Source organism: Argopecten irradians, chromosome 13, assembly GCF_041381155.1.
Source record: "Argopecten irradians isolate NY chromosome 13, Ai_NY, whole genome shotgun sequence".
NCBI lineage: Eukaryota > Metazoa > Mollusca > Bivalvia > Pectinida > Pectinidae > Argopecten > Argopecten irradians.
The window spans coordinates 24,668,152-24,690,190 of record NC_091146.1 but is presented as its reverse complement, the minus strand read 5'-3'; the positions used below and the strand labels follow the sequence as shown (position 1 = coordinate 24,690,190).

Genomic DNA, 22,039 nt, shown 5'->3' with positions numbered 1-22,039 from the left:
TTACACCAATATCAATATTGGGAAGTTTGAGCTTCTTATTTAACTTCAAGTTAAATATTTCATATCAAAACAATAAATCAGGTCCCCAAAGGAATTCCATGACGCAATGCCATATATGGAATGTAATACGGGTTTCGCATAAACCAAAAGTTATTGTTCAAATGCTGATTCATTTCTTTGATATAAAATTCCAGAAATGTACAGACTACCTGGTTGTTTATATATATATATATATATTAGAATATTTACATCTCCATTGCAGTCCCACTATGTAACCTTACAATGCGCACTTGGCAGTCAGACAGACTATGACCTTCAATCGTTTATTATGACGTCATTATCATTGCAGTCCCACTATGTAACCTTACAATGCGCACTTGGCAGTCAGACAGACTATGACCTTCAATCGTTTATTATGACGTCATTATCATTGTGACGTAACAATATTGTCGTGCCAGCGATTACAGAAAAATGACTTTTCTATCCTTGACGATAACGAATGATTAATTTATTATAGATGCAATATCCATTGGGATTTTATCATAAAATTGTAACCAAATGTAAATATAAGCATTGAACATATTTCTGGACAGAGGCAAATCCAACATGAAGCGCTAGAGCGCGCGTGGAATTTGCCTCTGTCCAGTTGGTATTCATTTACGCTATGGATGCCAACTAACAGGCGTTCAATGTTTAAATAATTTCGCCAGCTTAAATGCAGACATGGAATGAAGAAAACTGAAACATGCATTGATTTAGATATATTTAACAACTATTTTTTTACATTTTGAGTGACTACATTGTTCTCGCACACTGAATGACTATAGATACCGTATAGCGCCGACAAAATTGTTTTATTATTTTCGATGCATTTAACAAAATTCCTAGTCTATCAAAATATTCTAGCACTTACAAGGTTTGTTTTCTGTAATATAATTATTATAATTATAATTATATAATTAATATTATTATAGTTGTTAGTTTATCATAATTGATCTTTGTTATCATTCTCTTTTAGGGCAATACCCTTAAAATGGCAGCGTCGAAAGGTAGTATAAAAAAATGGTCAGATATCTTATTGAGAAAGGAGCGGACATCAATAAGGTAAGCATATATGCAGGGTAGAATGTAATCCATAATGCATGGCGTATTTGTGTCAGGTGTACGTTTTACTTTACATTTATATCTAAACGAAAAACCAATAAACGTGTATGATATCGCAGACATTTGAAAGTATACAGTTTGAAAGGATATCATAGGCTGAGGAAGAAAATAGTAAACTTATTTTAGTGACAGGAATTTGCACGAATGTAATCGGCTGAAAACATTTCTGAAGTGAAATTATAATAAAAAATGTAATCACGGTAAAATGTAAAGAAACCATACTTCAGTTGATAATATAGGCCTAGTTCTGAATTTCTATTTATACATAATTGTTATTGTACATATTACATTTCTCATAGGAATCTTTCACTCTCCACTACTCGAAAATGAAATCCATAAAGCCAACGCAAATATTATTTATGTAAAATTCAGAATATTACAAATATAACAAAAATACCAGCTTATCGGTTGATTTTTACAAAATCTATTAAATATAAAAATCTTGGAATCCTCCTGACGAGAACAGGTTGCACTTATACACTTATGGCCCTTTGTTGAGGGATACATCTTGAATTGTCTCCCTTGAAAGAGTTATTTTCTCCAGAAAGACAATTATATATGTATCCCTACATATAGGTACATGATTATTGTATTATAACGAACAGAATTAAATGAAATCCATAAATTTGTTACATCAATAAGTTTTCTAGATCACAGGGACCTGGCACGATTTTTTTAAACACAGAGTATACATATATATATATTATAGTATCAAGGGTATGAACTCGGCGGTCGAGAAAAACGGACCTATTTTTTTTTTTAAATCGTGATTAATTTAATACATGGTTCTATACAACATTGACAAATATATTACCTTAAAGAAAAATAATTTATCTTTCCATTGAGTGCTTGATGAAAAAAATTGGCCAAGTATTGACGAAGTTATGGCTTGATGAATCGGGAAATTTACGAAAAATATGCTAGGTAGACATTTCCCTGTCCGGTCGAAATTTCGTCTTGGCTCTTATGGGTACCTCAAAAACCAAGCCGAAATCACAAAATCTACGCTTGTGGCGGTACACACTACCCATAACTGTGTTCATCCACAATCTCCTTTGGAGGTGTCATGACCCGTACTTTGTAGAAACTCCATTTAAACATCGTGTAGCTCACTTACTTTAACCGTCACCGCCATGTTCATTTTTCTCTCGGAACGCTTCTCGACTTTACATATCGTGACTACATTATGCAAATTATGTAATATTGTGCTTTTGGGTAAACTCGAGAAGCGTTCCGAAGAACAAATGAACATGGCGGTATATAATATATATATGTATACTATTGGATAAACATTTCCGTGCCAGGTCCCTGTGGTCTAAATATCTGGTAAAAGAACCTATTCAGATATTTCCCAACAGTTTTGCTAAATTCGTCGGGCTGCAAAAAATGGCAACAGTGTTGCCATTGTTGGTTGACGTTGCAGAAGACGTCAACTTCCGGTCATGTGAGGAGCTTCCAAGGGGTTATTTTCCTGGGGTTATTTACCTCAGGGGTTGTTTCACTTCCCTTCCCAACTTATTTGATGGCATGGGATCAAGATGAATTCAGAACATTTTAAATGAGGTATAATAACAATCAGTATATACTTCAAGTTCAGCCATACTTCTATTTGAACTCTCATCTCGCCGTCAGCGATAAGTTCTATTGTGATACTTGCTAATATTTGGTCAGACATATGCTATATGAATTCCGGGTAATTTAAGACTACTCTGACAAATGTGGGTGTAAAATATTGATGTCATTTCTTTTTAGAGGTTCATTAAGATGAAAAAAAAACAATTATTTTCGCTGCATTTTAAGACGCAACGTTGATCTAGTTTACCTTATCTTGCTTGTCAATTGAAGTCTTTCATCACTTTTAACAATTACACGGTGACAAATATATCTTCATGAAAATAAAGTAACAATGGAATTATTGAAGTGCATTTTATTTAAATACATATCCAAAACAATGATACAAAAATTAATTTACATCAATCACATTTGTTGATCATAATTTTATGCATATGGCATTTTCGCACACACACCGACCTAAAACACCATTAACATAAATAACTTGTCTATTAAAGAAATCCATCAATAAGATAATTAAGATTTATTTTTTGTATCGAAATTGTTGAAATGTCATTTGTATTTATTTCGATTTTAAATGCACGTTCCATTTGATTTCTTTGACACCTCTAGCAACGTACTATTCTAATGTCACCTTCAGGGAACATTCCTTCTTGTCATATTTATTTATTTGACCTCGTGCGTTAAAATCACACATCTTGGAACAATATTGTGACTGAAAGGGAACAAGGCGTCGCATCTGTTACCGGTACTGGTCAATTAGATACGACCAGTCGTTGAGGGTAGGCCATTAAACCTAACATATTGTTATTTTTGTTCCAGTAACTTGAGCACAAAGACAAAATTAATTATCCTAACCAGGATGTGAGCCTGTCAAACTAGAGAAAACGAAAATTAATTAGCGAGACATTGTTCAAAGTGTTGTCTGTATATTCTAGGGCGATGTCCTTGAAATTGCAGCGTGGGTAGTTAGTATAGATATAGTCAGACTTCTTCTCGATAAAGGATCGGACATCAAAGAGGTAAGAACAGATAGAGCGTTGAATATAATCCATGTATGCCGCATTGATTTCTGCTGAACGATATATCCTACGTTCAATGTCCATTTATTTTGAAAAAAACAACTTATCTTTATGTTGTAATTATGTCTGAGACGAATTATGTATGCCTTGTAAAATGAATGATATGGTGATTACATATTTTGGTTAATAGTTGTCTTCAAAACACGTGTTTTCCATTCTATCATCCAATAATGTGATACCCTATACTTTTTACGATTTGCGTTTTCTTCTTTTTTACAACATTGATACTTACAATCAAGGGCCATTTAAAAACGTGAAACGGTAACCTGAAACAATCTATGGGCTATATATGGTGACTGCCATGTTTTTTTTCAGGCGGTGAAAACATCATACTTTTGTCGTTTGATTGCTAATGAATGTATCATTTTGCAGACCATGGCATTGAGGACAGCAGCGCTGAAAGGTCGGGTGGATATTGTATCTCTGCTTCTAGACAAAAGGTGCCAGTCCTGATCAGGTAAATAAACGAATGCTTTTGTATTATGCCATGTTTTTTTTTGTTTTTTTGTTGTTTTTTTTTTTTTTTTTTTTTTGCATTATAAAAGCAAGGCCCTTGTATTTTGAAATTTTCGAAACGTTGCATGCGGTTAGACGTACTGTAATTATAAAATTATCAAGCACCTATCATTGTCATCGAATGATAGTAGGCAAATTTGAAACATACACAGCAAATGTGGTTTGAGATTGTTTTAATGTGTTGATGAGAAGATGACGCTATAATCCTTGACTACTACAGTACTCATTTCGCAGTTCAAAAACACCTTTCATTCGAAAACAAATTGGAAAGGTAACTATATGGTATGCGATATATATTGGAATAAGCTAAATCTTTTATACACAGCCACTCCAAATATTATGTGTGACATTCCGATGACTAGTGCGATGTCTACCTTGCCACTTCGTCACAGACAGCATTAGTACACATTGGTGTAAAGGTGTAGGAGTTTTCTTTAAAATGACAGTCAAAGAGCGATGTTTAATGTCGATTTCGGCCATGTTGAGTGTAAATCTCTTTGTGGTAGTATTGACATTGATCTATTTTTTTTATCTCGCTACATTTTGCACAATACCTGTAGCGTGGACGTCAATCACTCGCTTCTGAACAGACAGGCATGCGCATCTGTACCCATCCACTGAGGTGTTCGAAAGTAAATGACGTCTGGTGGTATTAATTTAGAGAAGTTCGCAGTAAAACATTATCACGGACAAGGAAATTCCATATTTATTTTCTTTCAGTGCAGATGGCATATTTTCTATGCCAATAAAGTGAGTTCACTGCTAATAAATAATATGCCTGTATAATGTATAGATATTATACTTCAACAGAAATGTATTCCAAGTATTTATCAAACGTCAAGAGAGCCACTATGTCTCATAATCGCTAACTGACGGATATTATGATTAAAGTGTGTCGCATTGCAGTGTATTCTGATAATCTACAATACCCTATTTGAAAATAACTGGCATCCTATTTTAGGATCCATGCTTTGTTAGATGCATTTATAATCGAGTTGTAATGCGTAAGTTAGTATTTATTGTTGGCATTTTAAAAAACTAATAAAAAAAATCTTTTGCAATAGCTCAAGACGACAGTAGGAGAGATGCCTGTGTTAAATGCAGCTATAAATACAGTTATTGCAAGGAAACAAGGTAAAGTGTAATCTATGTTTTTTTTGTTTAGATTAATGAATGGATACCGATTATTGAGACACATTACTAGATATTGGGGAAAAATAAATCAAATAATGAACGTGCCCCGAATATATTAAATATTCACGTAAACCTGTACATTATGCAAGCTACTACATGTATAACCGGAATAACTTATGCTCACAATAAGTTTGTCATATATAGATATGGCAATACGATGCAAACCATACTAACGGTAAATGCATGTGTTGGCCTATCCCTTAACTAGCATGCACGAACCATTTACATGTGTATTTGTTTACTGAGAAACTAATAATATCAAAGGCGAGTATATAACGTCACAAGGTTATGATGATCGCCGCCAATTTGTCTAACTATCGGGTATTCATTCGTAAAATTAATATAATGTTTTGCCCTGTGAAAAAACTGTAAATCTGTTCCACCCTACCCCTTCATTAAAGACTTGTCAAACCACAAATTCAAGAAATCGGGTCCTAGATTGTCATCTGATTTACATTAACGTCGTACAAATGAATGCCCCAAACAAACAAAATATGTAGTTTAGTTCCAGTTTACCTGTAACTGATATAAAGCTTTGCGGAAATACGTCCGTTTACTCCTGACTCTATTGGCGGGCAAGGCGGGCGGTGATTCCAATTAATTCGGCAAGTTGCAATGTCGAAAGTTATAAAACAGGTAATTCACTTTCATGTGACACTAAGGAATGACTCTTAGTTCTTCGTATGCAATAAATTTACGTATTAAACAAGTAATAAGTACATAGGTGACATATGGGTGGTCACTAAATGGAAAATAAAACAAATTAATGTATGCGAATATCCCGTATGTTTCCCTGTCAAGGTAAAATAATTAATCCTACATATTATACATATTGTCCATATACTATGTCGGGTACATCTTGCAAAAATATGTTTATTATGCATAATAAATTCAATTTAATTATATTTTCTAATGTCTGTGCCGTAAGTGAGTCGAGTTGTAACGTATGTCAGTATCATGTTGTGTAATCGTAGTAATGAAATTGTCACCGTATTGTTATTGTATATAATTATATAATACACAAAAGACACGTGTTCATATATACTCTACATTTATAGACTCTTCATGCATGTGTGTGTTTAGAATACCTATTATTTCTTGTAAAATCCATAGAAGTTCCCGTGTCTAAGCGATGTAGGCAATGCAAGACAAATTGATTAATTATAAGACTCTTTCATATTTATCCTGAAAACTGCCCACACATACTGACGGATAACTACTGCCGGATAAACATGTGCTTTTTTCCGTCAATACAAATACTTTTTTCCGTTAATACGATCACGTGAATTTGTTCCATATCTGACGGAGCTTTTTCTAACCTTACGCGGAACTTTAACCTTCCGGTGAATGAAACGCCATTCAATCCCGCAAAAAAGTGGCATCACATTCACCGGAATGACGTCATTTTAACGATAACGAAATCTGGTATGGCGGTGTCGTCTTTTTCTTAGCTCATAGCAAAGGTATGTATTGTAAAGTTTTTTGATGAATTTTATACTGTTTCAGTAATATTACACACTGAATAGAAGTACTGGTACTGTTTGCGAATGCGCTTATATATTCGCCACAGACGTAAATAGGAGAACACGCTCATTCGGTTTAGTGAATTAATCTTTTCCTCCGCATCAAAGAGATGTCTCGCTTCGAGCGAAACCAAGTAAATAACTGAACATTTGCTTTCGATTCGAATGTCATAATAGTTGCAGGATATCTCGGCTTTCCTAAGTCTCGCACCAAAATAAACCTTGTATTGTAAGATACTACCCATGTATTCTCTATTGCATACATGGAGGATAGGCGTATTCCAAGCGAGGGGCATGAAATGCCGTAAAACCCGAGGCTTGCCGAGGGTTTTACCACGTGTCATGTCTCTGAGGGTGAATAACCCCCAATCCTCCATGTATACATAATTAAAGAGTCATTTTTTTCACATATCATTACCTAATTTTAAATACTTTCCATTACTTCATTTTACTTTTTTAGATTTTTTATTACATAATATTATGCTAAAACAATAAGATATTATCATTCCCACAAAAAACGGATGAGTACATCAACGAAATATATAGCTTCAATATAAAACAAAACGAAATAACAATCAGAAAAAAAGATTGATTTGACATGTTACATGCATTCCCATTCTGAATGTAACATCATTGCCATTTTAAAGAAATGTAACAGTAAATGTCACTACAGTCAAATCACTGCATCATAGTGTCGCCACGACTGTCGTTGGAATTTCATTCATATATTGGTGGTCAAGGCTACTGCGAGTCGCTCTCGATCACTATAATCAGACGATGTTTGGATTCTGGAGCTTGTTTTGTTACATTTTATTTCAGATTTGTTCATATGGGATCCAGCGAACAAGATCTCGATACAGGTGTTCGACCTTTGTTATTTAAACGTGATTCTTGTTTAGAAGCGAAGCGGAGGACTGTTCTCGCGCAGATTGTAGGTTGCCGGAGGACGTTTGTGTTTTGTTCATGTTCTACAGCATATTTGAACTCCTTCAGCGATTGTATGTTTTGTGGCCAGTAAGTTATCAGAAACTTGGAAGCTAGAGATCTACAGTACATGATAGTCTGTCATTTTTGGACTGACCGTACGTTCACAACAGGCACAAGGGCACGCAAGTTTTCTATTAGTTCTATGTAAAATGGACCTAGTCGATGTACATGTACGTCATATCCTGATAGTACTGTACTGATACGAGATCAAAATATTAACAGTATTTGCGTGCCCCCTGTGCATCAGGTGGGCTCAGGTGGCATTCAACAATTGCCTCAATGCTAATACAAATTAATCAGCGCGCCTGAAATGCAGTGTAAGATAGATTTCTACGTAGCATATAAGAGCAAATTAATTATTTCTTCTTATAATGACTTGACAGGGACATTTAGATAAATTCACTTCTGACAACAAATTATAAATACAAGATGTAAACCCTATGTATTTAACATATTGAGATTTATACTACATCATGACTCTCTTTTACCTGTTCCAGCATCTTAAAGGTGATAAAAAACCAGATATCAGTTTTACCATTTCTGAATAATTTTAGCTTCATTAAGGTAGCTGGCTCGACCGTTTGAAAGTAATTATCTTTTTTTTCATCTATAGATATGTTTATTCGTATGGTCATGCTGTGTAAAAAATGAACAAAATAGTGTGTGTCATTGTGCTAGTTTTCTACTAGCCTCTTTTGAAAATTGTTACCATGACGACGACTTAACCAAACCTTTACGCAGAGATATAGCACAACAGGACATCTACTTGGTAAATGTGATACAATAAAATTACATGGATATATACGATTTTTTTCATTTGTTCTTGCTTTAATGTATTTGTATGGACGTCTTGTGACTATTAATAAATATAAAACATAAATCAATATATCTATTGATTCCTATTGTTTCTCTTAATTTTCAGTACTGATATATAGCAAAATGAGTTGTCCATTTCAACATGATAAAAATACATGTATATGAAGGAATAATTAATTCTTTTCCAAATATGCTCGTTTTGCAGAGGACATCACTATCTTTGGAAATAAATGATGAGAAAATGGTATGTCATTGTTCAAAGAAAAAAGTTATTGGATGGTAAATCCATGACAAACCGTTTCCCTTAGCAACATTTTTTATAAAATGTATAAATAGGAATATTGTGTACATTTGAATGTAATCTAATGTATATTTTTTTCTGATAAAGACATGTTCATGTGATAAAATATTTGTCTTTCAATGAAAAAACTATATTTTGGTTAACTTTTATTAGTAACCAACCATTGCATAGCAACCAAGCAGTATTCTATCGCAAAAGTCTTCTCTTGATTCAATTTTGCATTCTATTCAAAGTTATTTTATATATATAGCATTTACATAAAAGTTTTCCTTTGAGGCATTCATAAATTTTCATAACTAAAACAATTGTGTGATGAAAAAATACTCTATGAAAGGTTGTGTACCTTAGCAACCACTTTCAAATATTTTCTCCCTGCTATAACTAAATACTTCATAACAAGAAAATTGCATTTTCATACATAGAAATGCTCAAGTTTTGTGGTTGCTAAGTTATTTTTAATCAAAGATCGCAATTCCTATATTAGATTATTAGCACCAAGGGGATATATGAATGCCATATGTAAACCAAACACTGATAACAGGGCTGAGGTATTTGGTCACATGAATTCCAAGATACCTGTTTGAAGGTCAGTGATTTTTATCAGTGTACTAGGTCTTCCCTCCATTTCCTAAACCTAGTACCTACCTAAATGCCCCTGGCTGCTTAAAGAAAGTTAAACAAAGTCAAACTTGAAAACATAAGAATTCCACATAGAAATCTAATAGAAGCAAGTAAATAACAAATTATTGTTCATGAAATATTTCTCACACATGTATGTAAGTTTGAATTGAATTCCATTCTAAGTTCAGGAAAAAAAAAATACAGTAAAATGTTAAGTAAGAACATGTGTATGATGACAAAAGACAAAGCACTTTTATAAAAATTATCTTTTAATTATTAAAAGTTTGTATCCTTAAATGATGATTAACAACATTAATTTCTGTAATATTTGATTTATTCAAAAATGAAAGAAAGAACAGACCTTGAGCATGTATAAGATAGATGTTCTGCTAATTGTGAAGTTAGAATTGACATAATCACAAATATGACACAATGAAACTTTAACATTGAATTCAGAAAAAAAGTTCTGACAAAGGAAATATTCAGCATTAAAACTATCATATTAATAGTACAGTCGTCATGTTGCAAAGCAGAAATTTGATAAAACGAACTTTTCTGCCTTACAAAGCAATAAATAAAAACTAAAGTCGTTCAGGTTTGGGTGATAATGTAGCCAAGGTTTATTACTGTATCATCGTATTATGTAATGTTACATAATTATAGATAGATGATATAATCATGACACAATATTGCAAAATATTATTGCATAACATATTTTTTATAATTATGATTACAGTAAGTGGAAGAACCACATGTAATAAACCAGGTAGTAATTTGTCCGTCTAAGGGACCGACTAACCTCGACTAATTAAGGACTAAACTAAGTAATCTATTCTAAGCTATTCTACACATATAAAGGTACAAAGTTTAACACAACCTACACAATTAACGCAAATACCGGGCGGGAAGGGAAGGGAGAATTTTTGTTGAATTTCACTGCGAACAAGCGCGATCTGTTCTGCACGGCCGAAAATTTGAAAGTGACGCTTTGCTTTGAATTTTCTTTATACATATCAGAGGTTGGAGCAAGTTTTAAAACGATTGGATGCTACCTACCCTATCGTAGAGTTGTTGTGTCCCAAGGGGAATCACAACACGCTCTCCATTTGTTTACATATCTACGACGCATGGAAAAGTCCGAGAGACTCGAACGACAGTAAACCACGTTAACGAGACCTTGCGAGACTTGGTAAAACATTGTTAATAAACACTAATTTCGTTAAAAAGGAAATATCTAGAAAGTGTGTACATGTAAAGCGAATTCCTAAACTGTAATCTAAATTTAAAAGGGGGGCATGTACAATGAAAGATAATAAAATGAGGAGTCGCACCAAACCGGAAGTTACACCACACAGACGTAAATATACACAGACGCGACACACGTGTGTAAGTACAGTACACTGCCGAAGAACAAGTGTGGTGTGTAGCGAGACAGGTATTGCATGTAATATTGTATACATATTACAAATGATTCTTCCGCCTACAATTAATAAAATATTATCTAGATAATACATACATTAATAGTACAGTCGTCATGTTGCAAAGCAGAAATTGATAAAACGAACTTTCTGCCTTACAAAGCAATAAATAAAAACTAAAGTCGTTCAGGTTTGGGTGATAATGTAGCCAAGGTTTATTACTGTATCATCGTATTATGTAATGTTACATAATTATAGATAGATGATATAATCATGACACAATATTGCAAAATATTATTGCATAACATATTTTTTATAATTATGATTACAGTAAGTGGAAGAACCACATGTAATAAACCAGGTAGTAATTTGTCCAAACACCCAAACCTGAGTTGGTAAGTATATAAAGTAAAATTACATATTTGTATAAAGTAGTTTAAAAAAAAAAAAAAAAAAAAAAAAAAAAAAAAACAAAGGGGAGTAGGCACAGTGACCATTAATGAATTCAGTCTGTACTGCCTGTTACTGCAACGATAAGACACATATAATTACAGGTCCATGGTATATACGTGCACATATCCATCACGATATATCATACACAGTTCCACATGGTATAACACAAAATAAATCCAAAGTCAATCCATGAAACAATATGAAGTTCAATGATATAACCAGCAGCACGGAAGTCGACACCATAAATAATCCCTGATTAACATTATGTTCTCCTGAACTCGGTTTAAGAGGTCCATCGATGTCCATGTACTGTCTGTGATCGAACAGACCACGCACTGTTCAGAATGTTTGTACAAGTATATTTGAGTCACTGTTATTACATGCACACTACAGAGATGGGTCTTCATGGCTGACCACAGACATATTTAAAAAATTCAGAATTTTTTCTTTATACATGTAGCTTCCCCAAGTGAAGTACTGAGGTGTTGACGATATGCGAGAGACGTGTCTGTGTATTTCTTATATGCATCACTATGCCAATCCCCTTGCGCTTGAATGATTTCATGTGGTAAGCCACACTCAAGTGCAAAGGATGCTCCACCCCGCCTAAAGCTATGCCCAGAGTATTTTGAATGATCTATCCTGAGATGTCCAAGGCACTCTCGAAGACGAGAGAGGAAAATATCATAGCTAAGCAACCTACATCCCCCTGGAGTAGGGAACATAAAGACCGGTATCTTTTTTGAGGGACACAGCCTGAACAGCAAAAGGAGGGCTTGGGTGGGGCAGAGGGGAGAGGAAAGGAAAGAATTAATGGTAAGGGTTCAGAGAGTGACCTCTCTCTAAACTGAATAGTTTTTGACCAATGCACATGTAGGATCACTCCATTAGGACTAAAGGACACATTATGACGACTTAGATGTATGTTAGGATTAAAATCCTTCAAGGAGGGGGGGGGGAAAGGTTAGACTTCCTGAAGAAGGAGAAGAAGGCAACCAAGCAAGCAGCCCAAAAGCAAATATCACGAGGGGACTTAATATCAAGCTGGGGTAAGATTTGCATTAAAATAATGGGAGTAATCGGAAGTTTCTGGCAGGATGAGTCCCCCAACAATCTACGTGCTCCCTTTAGTACTCTACTTATATGGAAATTGTCAACAGGATTAGTTAACCCGACCTCAAGATGTAAAAGCCTTACAACCGACAGGTAATTTCTTATTGAGGAAAACTGTAACCTCATAGATAGGAAGGCAATGTACCGCCCTAAATTGATATAAGATATTGGGATAGGTTTTATACTATGATCACAACAAAATTTTAGATAGGTATCTAGGTAGGTATGGTATGTTCGTCTGGTTGATGGCGCCAAAGCATTCGCACGTAACAGGGACACTTGATCATCCAGCAACCGCATATTTCGGGCCGTGCCTAGATAAAAGAAGGGAAAGAGACCTAATAGACATATGGTACAACAGAGAGAATAAAGGGGTTGGCATTTGGAGCGTTGAGACAAATGAAGTGTATGCCTTGCCCTCATGCAAACGGGACACACAATCTGCTAAGCAATTATGCTTACCTTTGATATGTTTGGAAGATAAATGAAAGTTAAATCTGGCTGACAACCAGAAGAGGTATCTTAGAAAATGCATAACTGTAGAATTGCGAGACGTACATTTGTTTATACTAGATACTGTGACCATATTGTCAGAGAAGACAATAATACGCTTATTTGCCCAGGCCGGAGCCCAATAGTGTGCTGCGAGGCATACAGCTAGAACTTCCTTTTCATTTATGTGCATATGTAACGCAGTAGGAATGTCAGCGGACCAGTTTGTATAAAACCAGTCATTACCCCAATGACCACCCGCCCCTTCATTACAAGCATCTGTGTATACACTTGTAACAGCTCGTTTCTCTAAGAGGAGGGATTTGCCATTAAAGGTTTGAAGGAAGGTATGCCACCAGGCTAAGTCCCGGAGGACTTCCGCATTAAACCGGAGTTTATGGGAATCTTTTTTTCAGGGAAGACATAGCATTGATCAGTCTGCGAAGGAAGACTCTCCCGCCATATACTACCGACGATGCCCAGTTTAGTTTCCCTATTAAAGATTGTAGTTGCTTTTTGCTAGCACGACAGCGAGAGCTGAAATTGTCTAGCTCATATTTTAGTGCGTGTAACTTCTCGTCAGGAAGTCTGAGATGCATTCCGAGGGAATCTATCTCGATACCTAAGAAGGTCAGCTTGTGTGTTGGATCCACAACTTTATTCCAGCTAATCATAAACCCTAGCCTTCGTAAGAGGCAAATTAGGGTGTTAAGGCTTTGGATGCATTGAGCCTTAGAAGACTCGCAAATAAAGAAATCATCTAGATATGCTACTATGTTACTAAAACCCTTACGATTCATAATCCGAACCACTGCCTGAGAAAGTCTATGGAAAATACTAGGTGCTAAACGAGAGCCAAATGGTAATTTTTTATCAATGAAGTAACGAATTCCGTCTTTAAATTCCCAATGAATCCCCGTTACTGTTTGACTGCTGTCACTGATAGGGACAACACGATATGCACTTTTGAGATCTACTTTGGCCATGTAACAATTAGGGGATACTAGTCTCGCAGCAGAGTCAACCGTGCTGTACTTATGTTTAGGAATGTTTTCAGCATAATCATTCACTGCTAATCCCTCAGGTCTACTACAGTCATGTATCAGTCGTACACCTCCGTCAGGCTTTGGTATGACCCCTAAAGGACTGACTATCTTGGGTGTAAAGGGCACTTTCACATAATTACCGTTCTCAATTTCGGTCAAAACTTGCTCTGTTGCTTTCTGATATAAAGGACTTGAGGGTCTAGCTGATGGGTGATTTTTTAGATAAGCTCTGGCAGGACTAGATACAGGATCAATAATATCAAAACCATTCCTAATTCCATTTAAGATGTAAGACTTGTCAAAATCATTGCCTAATTCATTCTCCCAGGCCGTTATGTTCAAACAAGCAGAGGGCTTAGGTTGCTTAGCTACACCTAGTTTTTTAAACTATGGTTTCCTCTAGCATGAGACGCAAAACATGCTGGTATTGAACAAACATGCTCGTATCGACACTGCTGTGCCTGACACCCCCCTTTAGAATTGAATCTTTTGCATATTTCCTTCCCTTGGGGTGTAAAATTAGCAAATTTCTGTTGAGTACCGGGGGCCAAAGGTTTTTTCCTCTGTTTTGCAGACTGAGAATTTGATGACTGATATGGTCTGAGGCGCAAAAATTCGTCCGATAGGTGAGAGACAGCTGTACCCCAACGGAACTTGTGGACATGTTGGAGACGTCTGTATTCCCTATCATATAGGAAGACAGATATCATATCATGTGTTGATATTAAACGATATATCCTAGAAGTGTGTGATAGGTAATCAAAAATGTGGTCTTTGGACAGAGTACCATCCTGTACAAGTTTATGTAATATAGCCAAATTAGCATTGGACCATTGTGACAAAGAGATATTTTCTAATTTAGGTTTTTGGGGCCCAGCTTTATAAATAAATTGAAAGACCTCATTTTCAGACACAATTTTCTCAGTCTGCATACCCCCATTAACAAAATCTGTGATATCTAAATAGTTATTATCACGGGCCTGCCCGAGTGATTTTAAATGTACCTGAGGGTCCTGCCATGAAAACCCACCTTGCAGTGTTTCATCAGTATTTTCACGGCATCCAGCTGTGGTCTGTTGACCTCTCTGCAGGTTGTTCAACACTTCCCTGATCAGTAAGTCTTCATCCTGGGAATTGTCATCAGTTGTAGCCGATTCCTGAACCTGGGATGTGGAGCCGCCTGTGGCTCCTTCTGCTCTACGCTGTGCTGCCTCTACCGGATCCGTCGAAAAAGTTTGTTTCACAGCTTTGACAATGAGTTTGACCTGGCCTACAGGGATCTTGGACTTGGCCAGGTCCTCAGAAGTGAGGCAAGATAGGGCCTCCATTGAACAAAATCCCAAATTGAACAGTAAATTTAGTGAATCCTCAGTTATTTTTTTCTGTGTTGCCCAGATCTCCACTTTTTTCATTTCCGCGTTCAAATCAGAGGAATCCATGATTAGTATTTTTTTTTTCCAAAATCAGGCCGAATTAAAGTTGAATTTATGTTCTTTTTCTTATAAAATTGACTGATAATGTTCCAAAATTAAAATTGACCACAAAAGTAACAGCCGTCACAAAAGGCCGCACAGTCCAGCTGAATGGCAAACAATGCCTGCTCTACGGATGTTGCCGTTTTCATGATGCTCTCCAACCTCTGAATCATGTATGTGTCCAAGGAAACGTCATTTGGAATTTTAAAGAATGAACGTATTTCCTTTTCTGGCATTTTTAAGTTTTCAAATTTTGATCGTCTTTGATAAAATGATCCAAATACAGCAAGAATATTGAATAGCAAGAATATTGAATGTTTAGATCGTCTGTGATAAAATGTTCCAAAATATAGCAAGAATATTGAGGCCGAATGTACCAAAACCAGCAAGAATTTTTGTTGAATTTCACTGCGAACAAGCGCGATCTGTTCTGCACGGCCGAAAATTTGAAAGTGACGCTTTGCTTTGAATTTTCTTTATACATATCAGAGGTTGGAGCAAGTTTTAAAACGATTGGATGCTACCTACCCTATCGTAGAGTTGTTGTGTCCCAAGGGGAATCACAACACGCTCTCCATTTGTTTACATATCTACGACGCATGGAAAAGTCCGAGAGACTCGAACGACAGTAAACCACGTTAACGAGACCTTGCGAGACTTGGTAAAACATTGTTAATAAACACTAATTTCGTTAAAAAGGAAATATCTAGAAAGTGTGTACATGTAAAGCGAATTCCTAAACTGTAATCTAAATTTAAAAGGGGGGCATGTACAACGAAAGATAATAAAATGAGGAGTCGCACCAAACCGGAAGTTACACCACACAGACGTAAATATACACAGACGCGACACACGTGTGTAAGTACAGTACACTGCCGAAGAACAAGTGTGGTGTGTAGCGAGACAGGTATTGCATGTAATATTGTATACATATTACAAATGATTCTTCCGCCTACAATTAATAAAATATTATCTAGATAATACATACATTCATTTGATATTGAATGTATTATCTATACATATCATATATTATAGACTAGAAATCCAACATAAGATCATAATATTTTGTTCCTAATATCCATGAAGAAATTAATCCAGCAACAGTCAATCAACTAAGACATCTCTTAATAGTTTCTGTGACCATATTTTCATAATTCGCCGGAGTTATGTCCCCTGATAGCTGCAGATTCAGTTCTCAACACATGCAGACAGGAACAAAAGCTCAACTACTACAAATCAATTACACAAGAAATTCCTTTCAGTTATTATCAATTAAATTTACAAATATAATTTACAAACATAAAATACAATGGAATAGATAAACCATATTCGCTGTAATTAAATAATTTTGGCTAATTAATGAACCAAAATGTCAGTTGTAGACGAAATAGTTTAACACTTTCTGTTCTCATGACATATGAATCTGGTACAGTAAGCATCCATATATGTCTTTTATTCTTTGAGACGCATTCTTATGTCCTGATTCATATGTGAAAGACTTGCAAGATCATGTAAAAATGGAATACAAATCGCAAATTGTAAAATATTGTTAACTCCATGGCATGGGGGCATTTATACAACTTCAACTGTTTTTTTTTTTTAAAAAGGGAGTGACGCTTATAAGGGGGACACTAATTACGTACATACATATTGTAATGACTGAAGAGTGAAAACTCGTGTAGATTTCGAAGCTTTATTGTAAATCCTGAGTGGTAAATCATCTAGTGTCAAACAGACCTCCGGGAGGTAAAGAACTGTAATATACAAAAATCACATCGTCTGAGTATAAATCTAACCGAAAATGAAAGTCACGACAGTTCGATTCAAATCAGTAAGTTCTCATTTCACGAACAGTAATTAAAGTGTCTTTAATATATATATATATATATAATCATCGCTCATTTTATATGAAATTTACTTTGTGATTGTCTGCAGTAAACAGTTTAAAGTTCATAACATTGCGGAAAACTTCTCCAACTCGTCCATTCCGCGACCATGTTGTCAGGGTAGATCACTCTAACGCAAAATTCAAAGTTCAAGGTAATACTACACCAAACCGTTCCATTGCACTCCCCTCCTGATTTATAACACTTAAATCACTCAATTATTTACATTAGAATAAAACATACACGGGTTTGAATATCTCTCTTCACCAAACCATAAACAGTTAAGTAACAAGGTCACTATTCCGAAATGAGTAGAATGAGTTCCGTAGTAAGTTCACCATCACGTCTAGACACACGAAGCTGGACCTTTCTTACTACGCCATCATCGCTCGGGAATGTCTTCAAAATGATGCCCATAGGCCAATTGTTCATATGCCCACATTGGTTGTCGTTCATGAGGACGACGTCTCCCTCTTTGAGATTAGGAGTCGCGTGTTGCCATTTCTGTCTTTTCTGAAGGTTATCCAGATTCTCGCGCCGGCAGCGTTTCCAAAATGTTTCCGCCAGGTATTGTACATGTCTCCATTGATACTTATACACATCTTTGATATCTAGTTGACCAAACCAATCAGACGCTAGTCCGCACTTCTGAATGAGTAACATGGCTGGAGATAAGACCGAAGGCGAGTCCGGATCTGACGACACCGCCACAATGGGGCGGGCATTGACGATAGCACACACCTCAGCCATGAAGGTGGAAAGAACCTCATGGGTGAGACTCTTCCCGTTGTGAGAGAGCAGCAGTGAGTCCAAGATCCTACGAGAAGTTCCGATCATCTTCTCCCACACTCCTCCCATGTGATGTCCTTGTCGTAAATAATGACGTTGACCGGTCCATCCTCGACCTGAATCGAATCTATTTCTAAGTGATCAAGAGCCCCCACGAAATTAGTACCCCTGTCAGTCCGGAACGGGGCCTCACAGAGAGGTAAATCTTCTATGAGCGTTAATAAATGAGGAACTGCTAAGCTCCTCAAACATCTCGATGTGGATAGCCCGTGTGGTGAGGCAAGTAAAGAGAATAGCCCACCGTTTGCTGTTGGCTTGTCCTCCGCGTGTTTTCCTGGTCGTGATGGGCCAAAGTCCAAAGGTGTCGACCCCAACATGGGTGAAGGTTGGGGTAGGAACAAGTCTATCAGTGGGGAGATCAGACATTGTCTGCTATTCCAGCTTCCCCCTGAGTCTGTTACAGGTGTCACACTTGTGTATCTCCGATGAAATAATGCGGTTGCCCCCTACAAGCCAGTAACCGGCTGATCGAATGGCTCCCTCTATGAAATGGCGTCCTTGATGACGTGCATTGTCGTGGAAATGCTTCACAAGTAGAGATGAGACATAACATTTGGGGATGATTATGGGATTTACGTCTTTCCCAAATAACTGATCATTCATTTTGTTCAACCTTCCATACTCGAAATATTCCTTCCTGATCCAGCCTTGGGCTGAGTGATGATATAGTGCTGTTTTTGGGGAGCGCTTCTCATTCCAATAAGCGTTCGAGCTCTTGACCGTAGTGTTCGCGTTGATCTTTCAATACGAAAAGTTCAGCCTTTCGATACGCATAAACAATTTTGTTATTGGAACATAGATGCCATGCTCTGCATTTCCCTGACAACTTCTAAAAACCACATGCCAGATGCTGAAAATGCTGAAGGCGATTAATTTCACCAATGTTTTTAATGACGACAATTTCTTAAAGCGGTCTGTCCACTGTGGATTCTGAGAAGAAACAGAGGTTTTACAAGCGTTGACATCGGGCTTCACCTCTTTATCTTGGTCCGGAGAATTAAGAGGGTGATCCGCGGTATCCATATGTTCAGGTCCTTGCATAAACGATAGACCCTTCGACCAAACGCTATGTTGAATGGTTCCTGCAGGAACTGAGTGAGTTGCGAGGTCAGCCGGATTGAGATCAGTAGCAACGTTGTGCCAATGTTAAGGATCAGTTGAGTGTCTTATACGATCAACCATGTTCCCAAAGAAGACATAGAAACGCCGTCTCTCGTTACTGATGTAACCCAACACCACCTTGCTGTCTGTATAGTATTGGACACTGTCCAGACAGAGATCTAGACGGTTCCTAACCATCTGAGCCAGTTCAACCGCTAGGACGGCGGCGCACAACTCCAATCTCGGTATGGTGTGGTCGTGGGACGGTGCCACCTTTGCTTTTCCCAAGACAAAGCTGACATGATTTCGTCCATTGACGTCAGAGACCTTAAGATAAGAAACTGCCTCCATTGCTTCCTTAGAGGCATCAGAAAAGACGTGAACCTCTCTTTTCGTGACTTGGTCTGGTGGTACATTAGAGTAGCTGTGACTTATACTTACATGTTCAAGACGTTTGCATTTGCACCATTCGGCTTCTTTCTCTAATGGCAATGGTTCGTTCCAATCAGCGGAGGTTGACATCGAATCTCTGAGAAGTAGTTTTCCTTTGACCGTTACTGACGCTATAAAACCAACGGAATCGCATAAACTGTTAACAGTTGAGAGTACGCCTCGACGTGTAAATGGTTTGACGTCCGAAGCGACATGGAACGTGAATGCGTCATGCGAGAGGTCCCAACTCAAGCCCAAGCTCCGTTGAGTAGGAGGCGTGTCGATGCTCAAATCCAGATGCTTTATTCCCTTAGCAAGATCATCCGAGGGGAATTCAGAAAGGACTTCCTTGCTCCTCGAGGCATTTTGTGTCACAGTCTGCCACCATCCCACAATGCAGTTTGGGTCCTTTTCATCACGTCTACAGCGTCTTGCTTGGAGGAAGTGGACAGTAGTCCGTCAGCCACGTAAAAGTTCTTCTATACAAATGACCTGACATCCTCGTCAGCAGTTTCAACACTCTTCCTGAGTCCGAATGTAGCTAAAGCCGGCGATGGGCCGTTGCCGAATACATGAACTGCCATGCGGTATTCTGTCATAGGTCTAGATGGGTCATTGTTACGATACCAAAGAAATATGTGGAAATTGCGGTGGTCTTCGCGAATGGAGAAACAATGTAACATCTGTTGAATGTCTCCTGTTATGGCTACATTGCCTTCATGGAAGCGCATCAGAATCCCGAGCAAGCTGTTGGTAAGATCCGGTCCAGTAAAAAGAACACTGTTAAGTGAAATTCTTTCAAATCTCGCCGAAGCATCAAAAAACGCCCCTAATTAGGTTGGGTCTTTTGGGGGGTTGTAGACCCCAAAAAGAGGTAGGTACCAACATTCTCCTTCATTCTGCACAGCGAGAGCGATCTCCGCGTGTCCACTATCAATAACTTTTTGCATGAAATCAAACATATGCTGCATTTTCGTAGAATTCTTTCGAAGACTCCTATCGAGTACTTCAGGCCTGTGGAGGGCTTGTGACTTGTTGTTAGGAAGTCGAGGGCGGATCAGACGGAAGGGTAGATGAGCCACTCACTTTCCTATCGAGTCATTCGAGAACTCAGATTCCATGACGGTCAGGAATTGCTTATCTTCAAAGGAAAGACCATGCTTTTCGTCTTGTTCTGTTCTCTGAAACACAGAACTTACAATACCAGCATCAATCGCTGTCGCGGACTTGAAACCTATTAGGACAATGTTTCATGACTGTGGTACGACCATCGTTAAGCACATGTGTTTTGTACACGTTCAATGTATCTGTCTTATGGACCTTTCCTAGACACGCCTCGCCTATGATGACCCAACCAAGCTTTAACTTTTGAGCGTATGGAGAGTTCTGAGGGCCAATATGCTGATCAAACACATGATATGCGGCTAATAAGTCCCGTCTAATCAGAAGTGTGATGTCGGCCCTTGGTTCGACAGGTGGAATATGTTCCGTTATGTCGTGGGAGGTGTCCATAGTTCTTTGCTACCTCCGGCGTACGTATTTCCTCGCGGATGTCAGGAATTGTATTGCACTCAGTCCACAAAGGGAGCGTGAGCTCTGTGATTCCATCTAAAGATTGGATTTTGTATCCATTAGCTCTACTGACACTGGTAGTGGTGTAACCAAAACAAGAGGAAAGCCTGTATTCCATTTCCTTGCCGCGCTCGTTAAAGAAGTCGGAGAACTTTGAGGACCCCAAAGACCGATTACTCTGATCGCTTATTATCGCGTATGTTAATAATGACATGTCCGGATTTCCTTCAGGAGAAAACTTTCACGAGAAGCGTCTTAGCACACGATTTGCTGCCGATCCCATATTTTCCGCAGATTTGAGTGCAAGACGAGCTAACAGTGTCCTCTCTCTTCTCCTTCTCTCCTTCGTGAGGAGATCCGGAAGAATTGTCAACATGCATGGCAGACGCGTGGCGGCTGCTTTTACATAATTCACAACACACGACC

At 37.4% G+C, this 22,039-nt stretch overlaps 2 protein-coding genes across 3 annotated transcripts in view; one reads left to right on the top strand and one right to left on the bottom strand.

Annotated features, from left to right (window-relative positions):
• LOC138306729 (putative ankyrin repeat protein RF_0950) overlaps positions 1-22,039 on the top strand; it is a 65,837-nt gene that overhangs the window by 28,664 nt on the left and 15,134 nt on the right. Inside the window, exons 5-9 of one of the 2 annotated variants that reach the window (XM_069247198.1) lie at positions 1,019-1,104; positions 3,675-3,758; positions 4,191-4,275; positions 5,399-5,468; positions 7,871-9,323. In XM_069247198.1, the coding sequence (XP_069103299.1) occupies positions 1,019-1,104; positions 3,675-3,705 (117 nt within the window). In that variant the 3' untranslated portion in view covers positions 3,706-3,758; positions 4,191-4,275; positions 5,399-5,468; positions 7,871-9,323. Of the gene's footprint in view, positions 1-1,018; positions 1,105-3,674; positions 3,759-4,190; positions 4,276-5,398; positions 5,469-7,870; positions 9,324-22,039 lie in introns of those variants that run through there. The other variant, XM_069247197.1, reaches the window with a different exon arrangement.
• On the bottom strand, positions 19,655-20,131 carry LOC138305736 (uncharacterized). The gene has a single exon (XM_069246016.1). It carries the CDS (start codon positions 20,129-20,131, stop codon positions 19,655-19,657), a length of 477 nt encoding a protein of 158 aa, XP_069102117.1.

Coding starts and splice junctions, on each gene's coding strand:
- LOC138305736 (XM_069246016.1), bottom strand. CDS start 20,131: ATGTCAACCTCCGCTGATTGGAACGAACCATTGCCATTAGAGAAAGAA.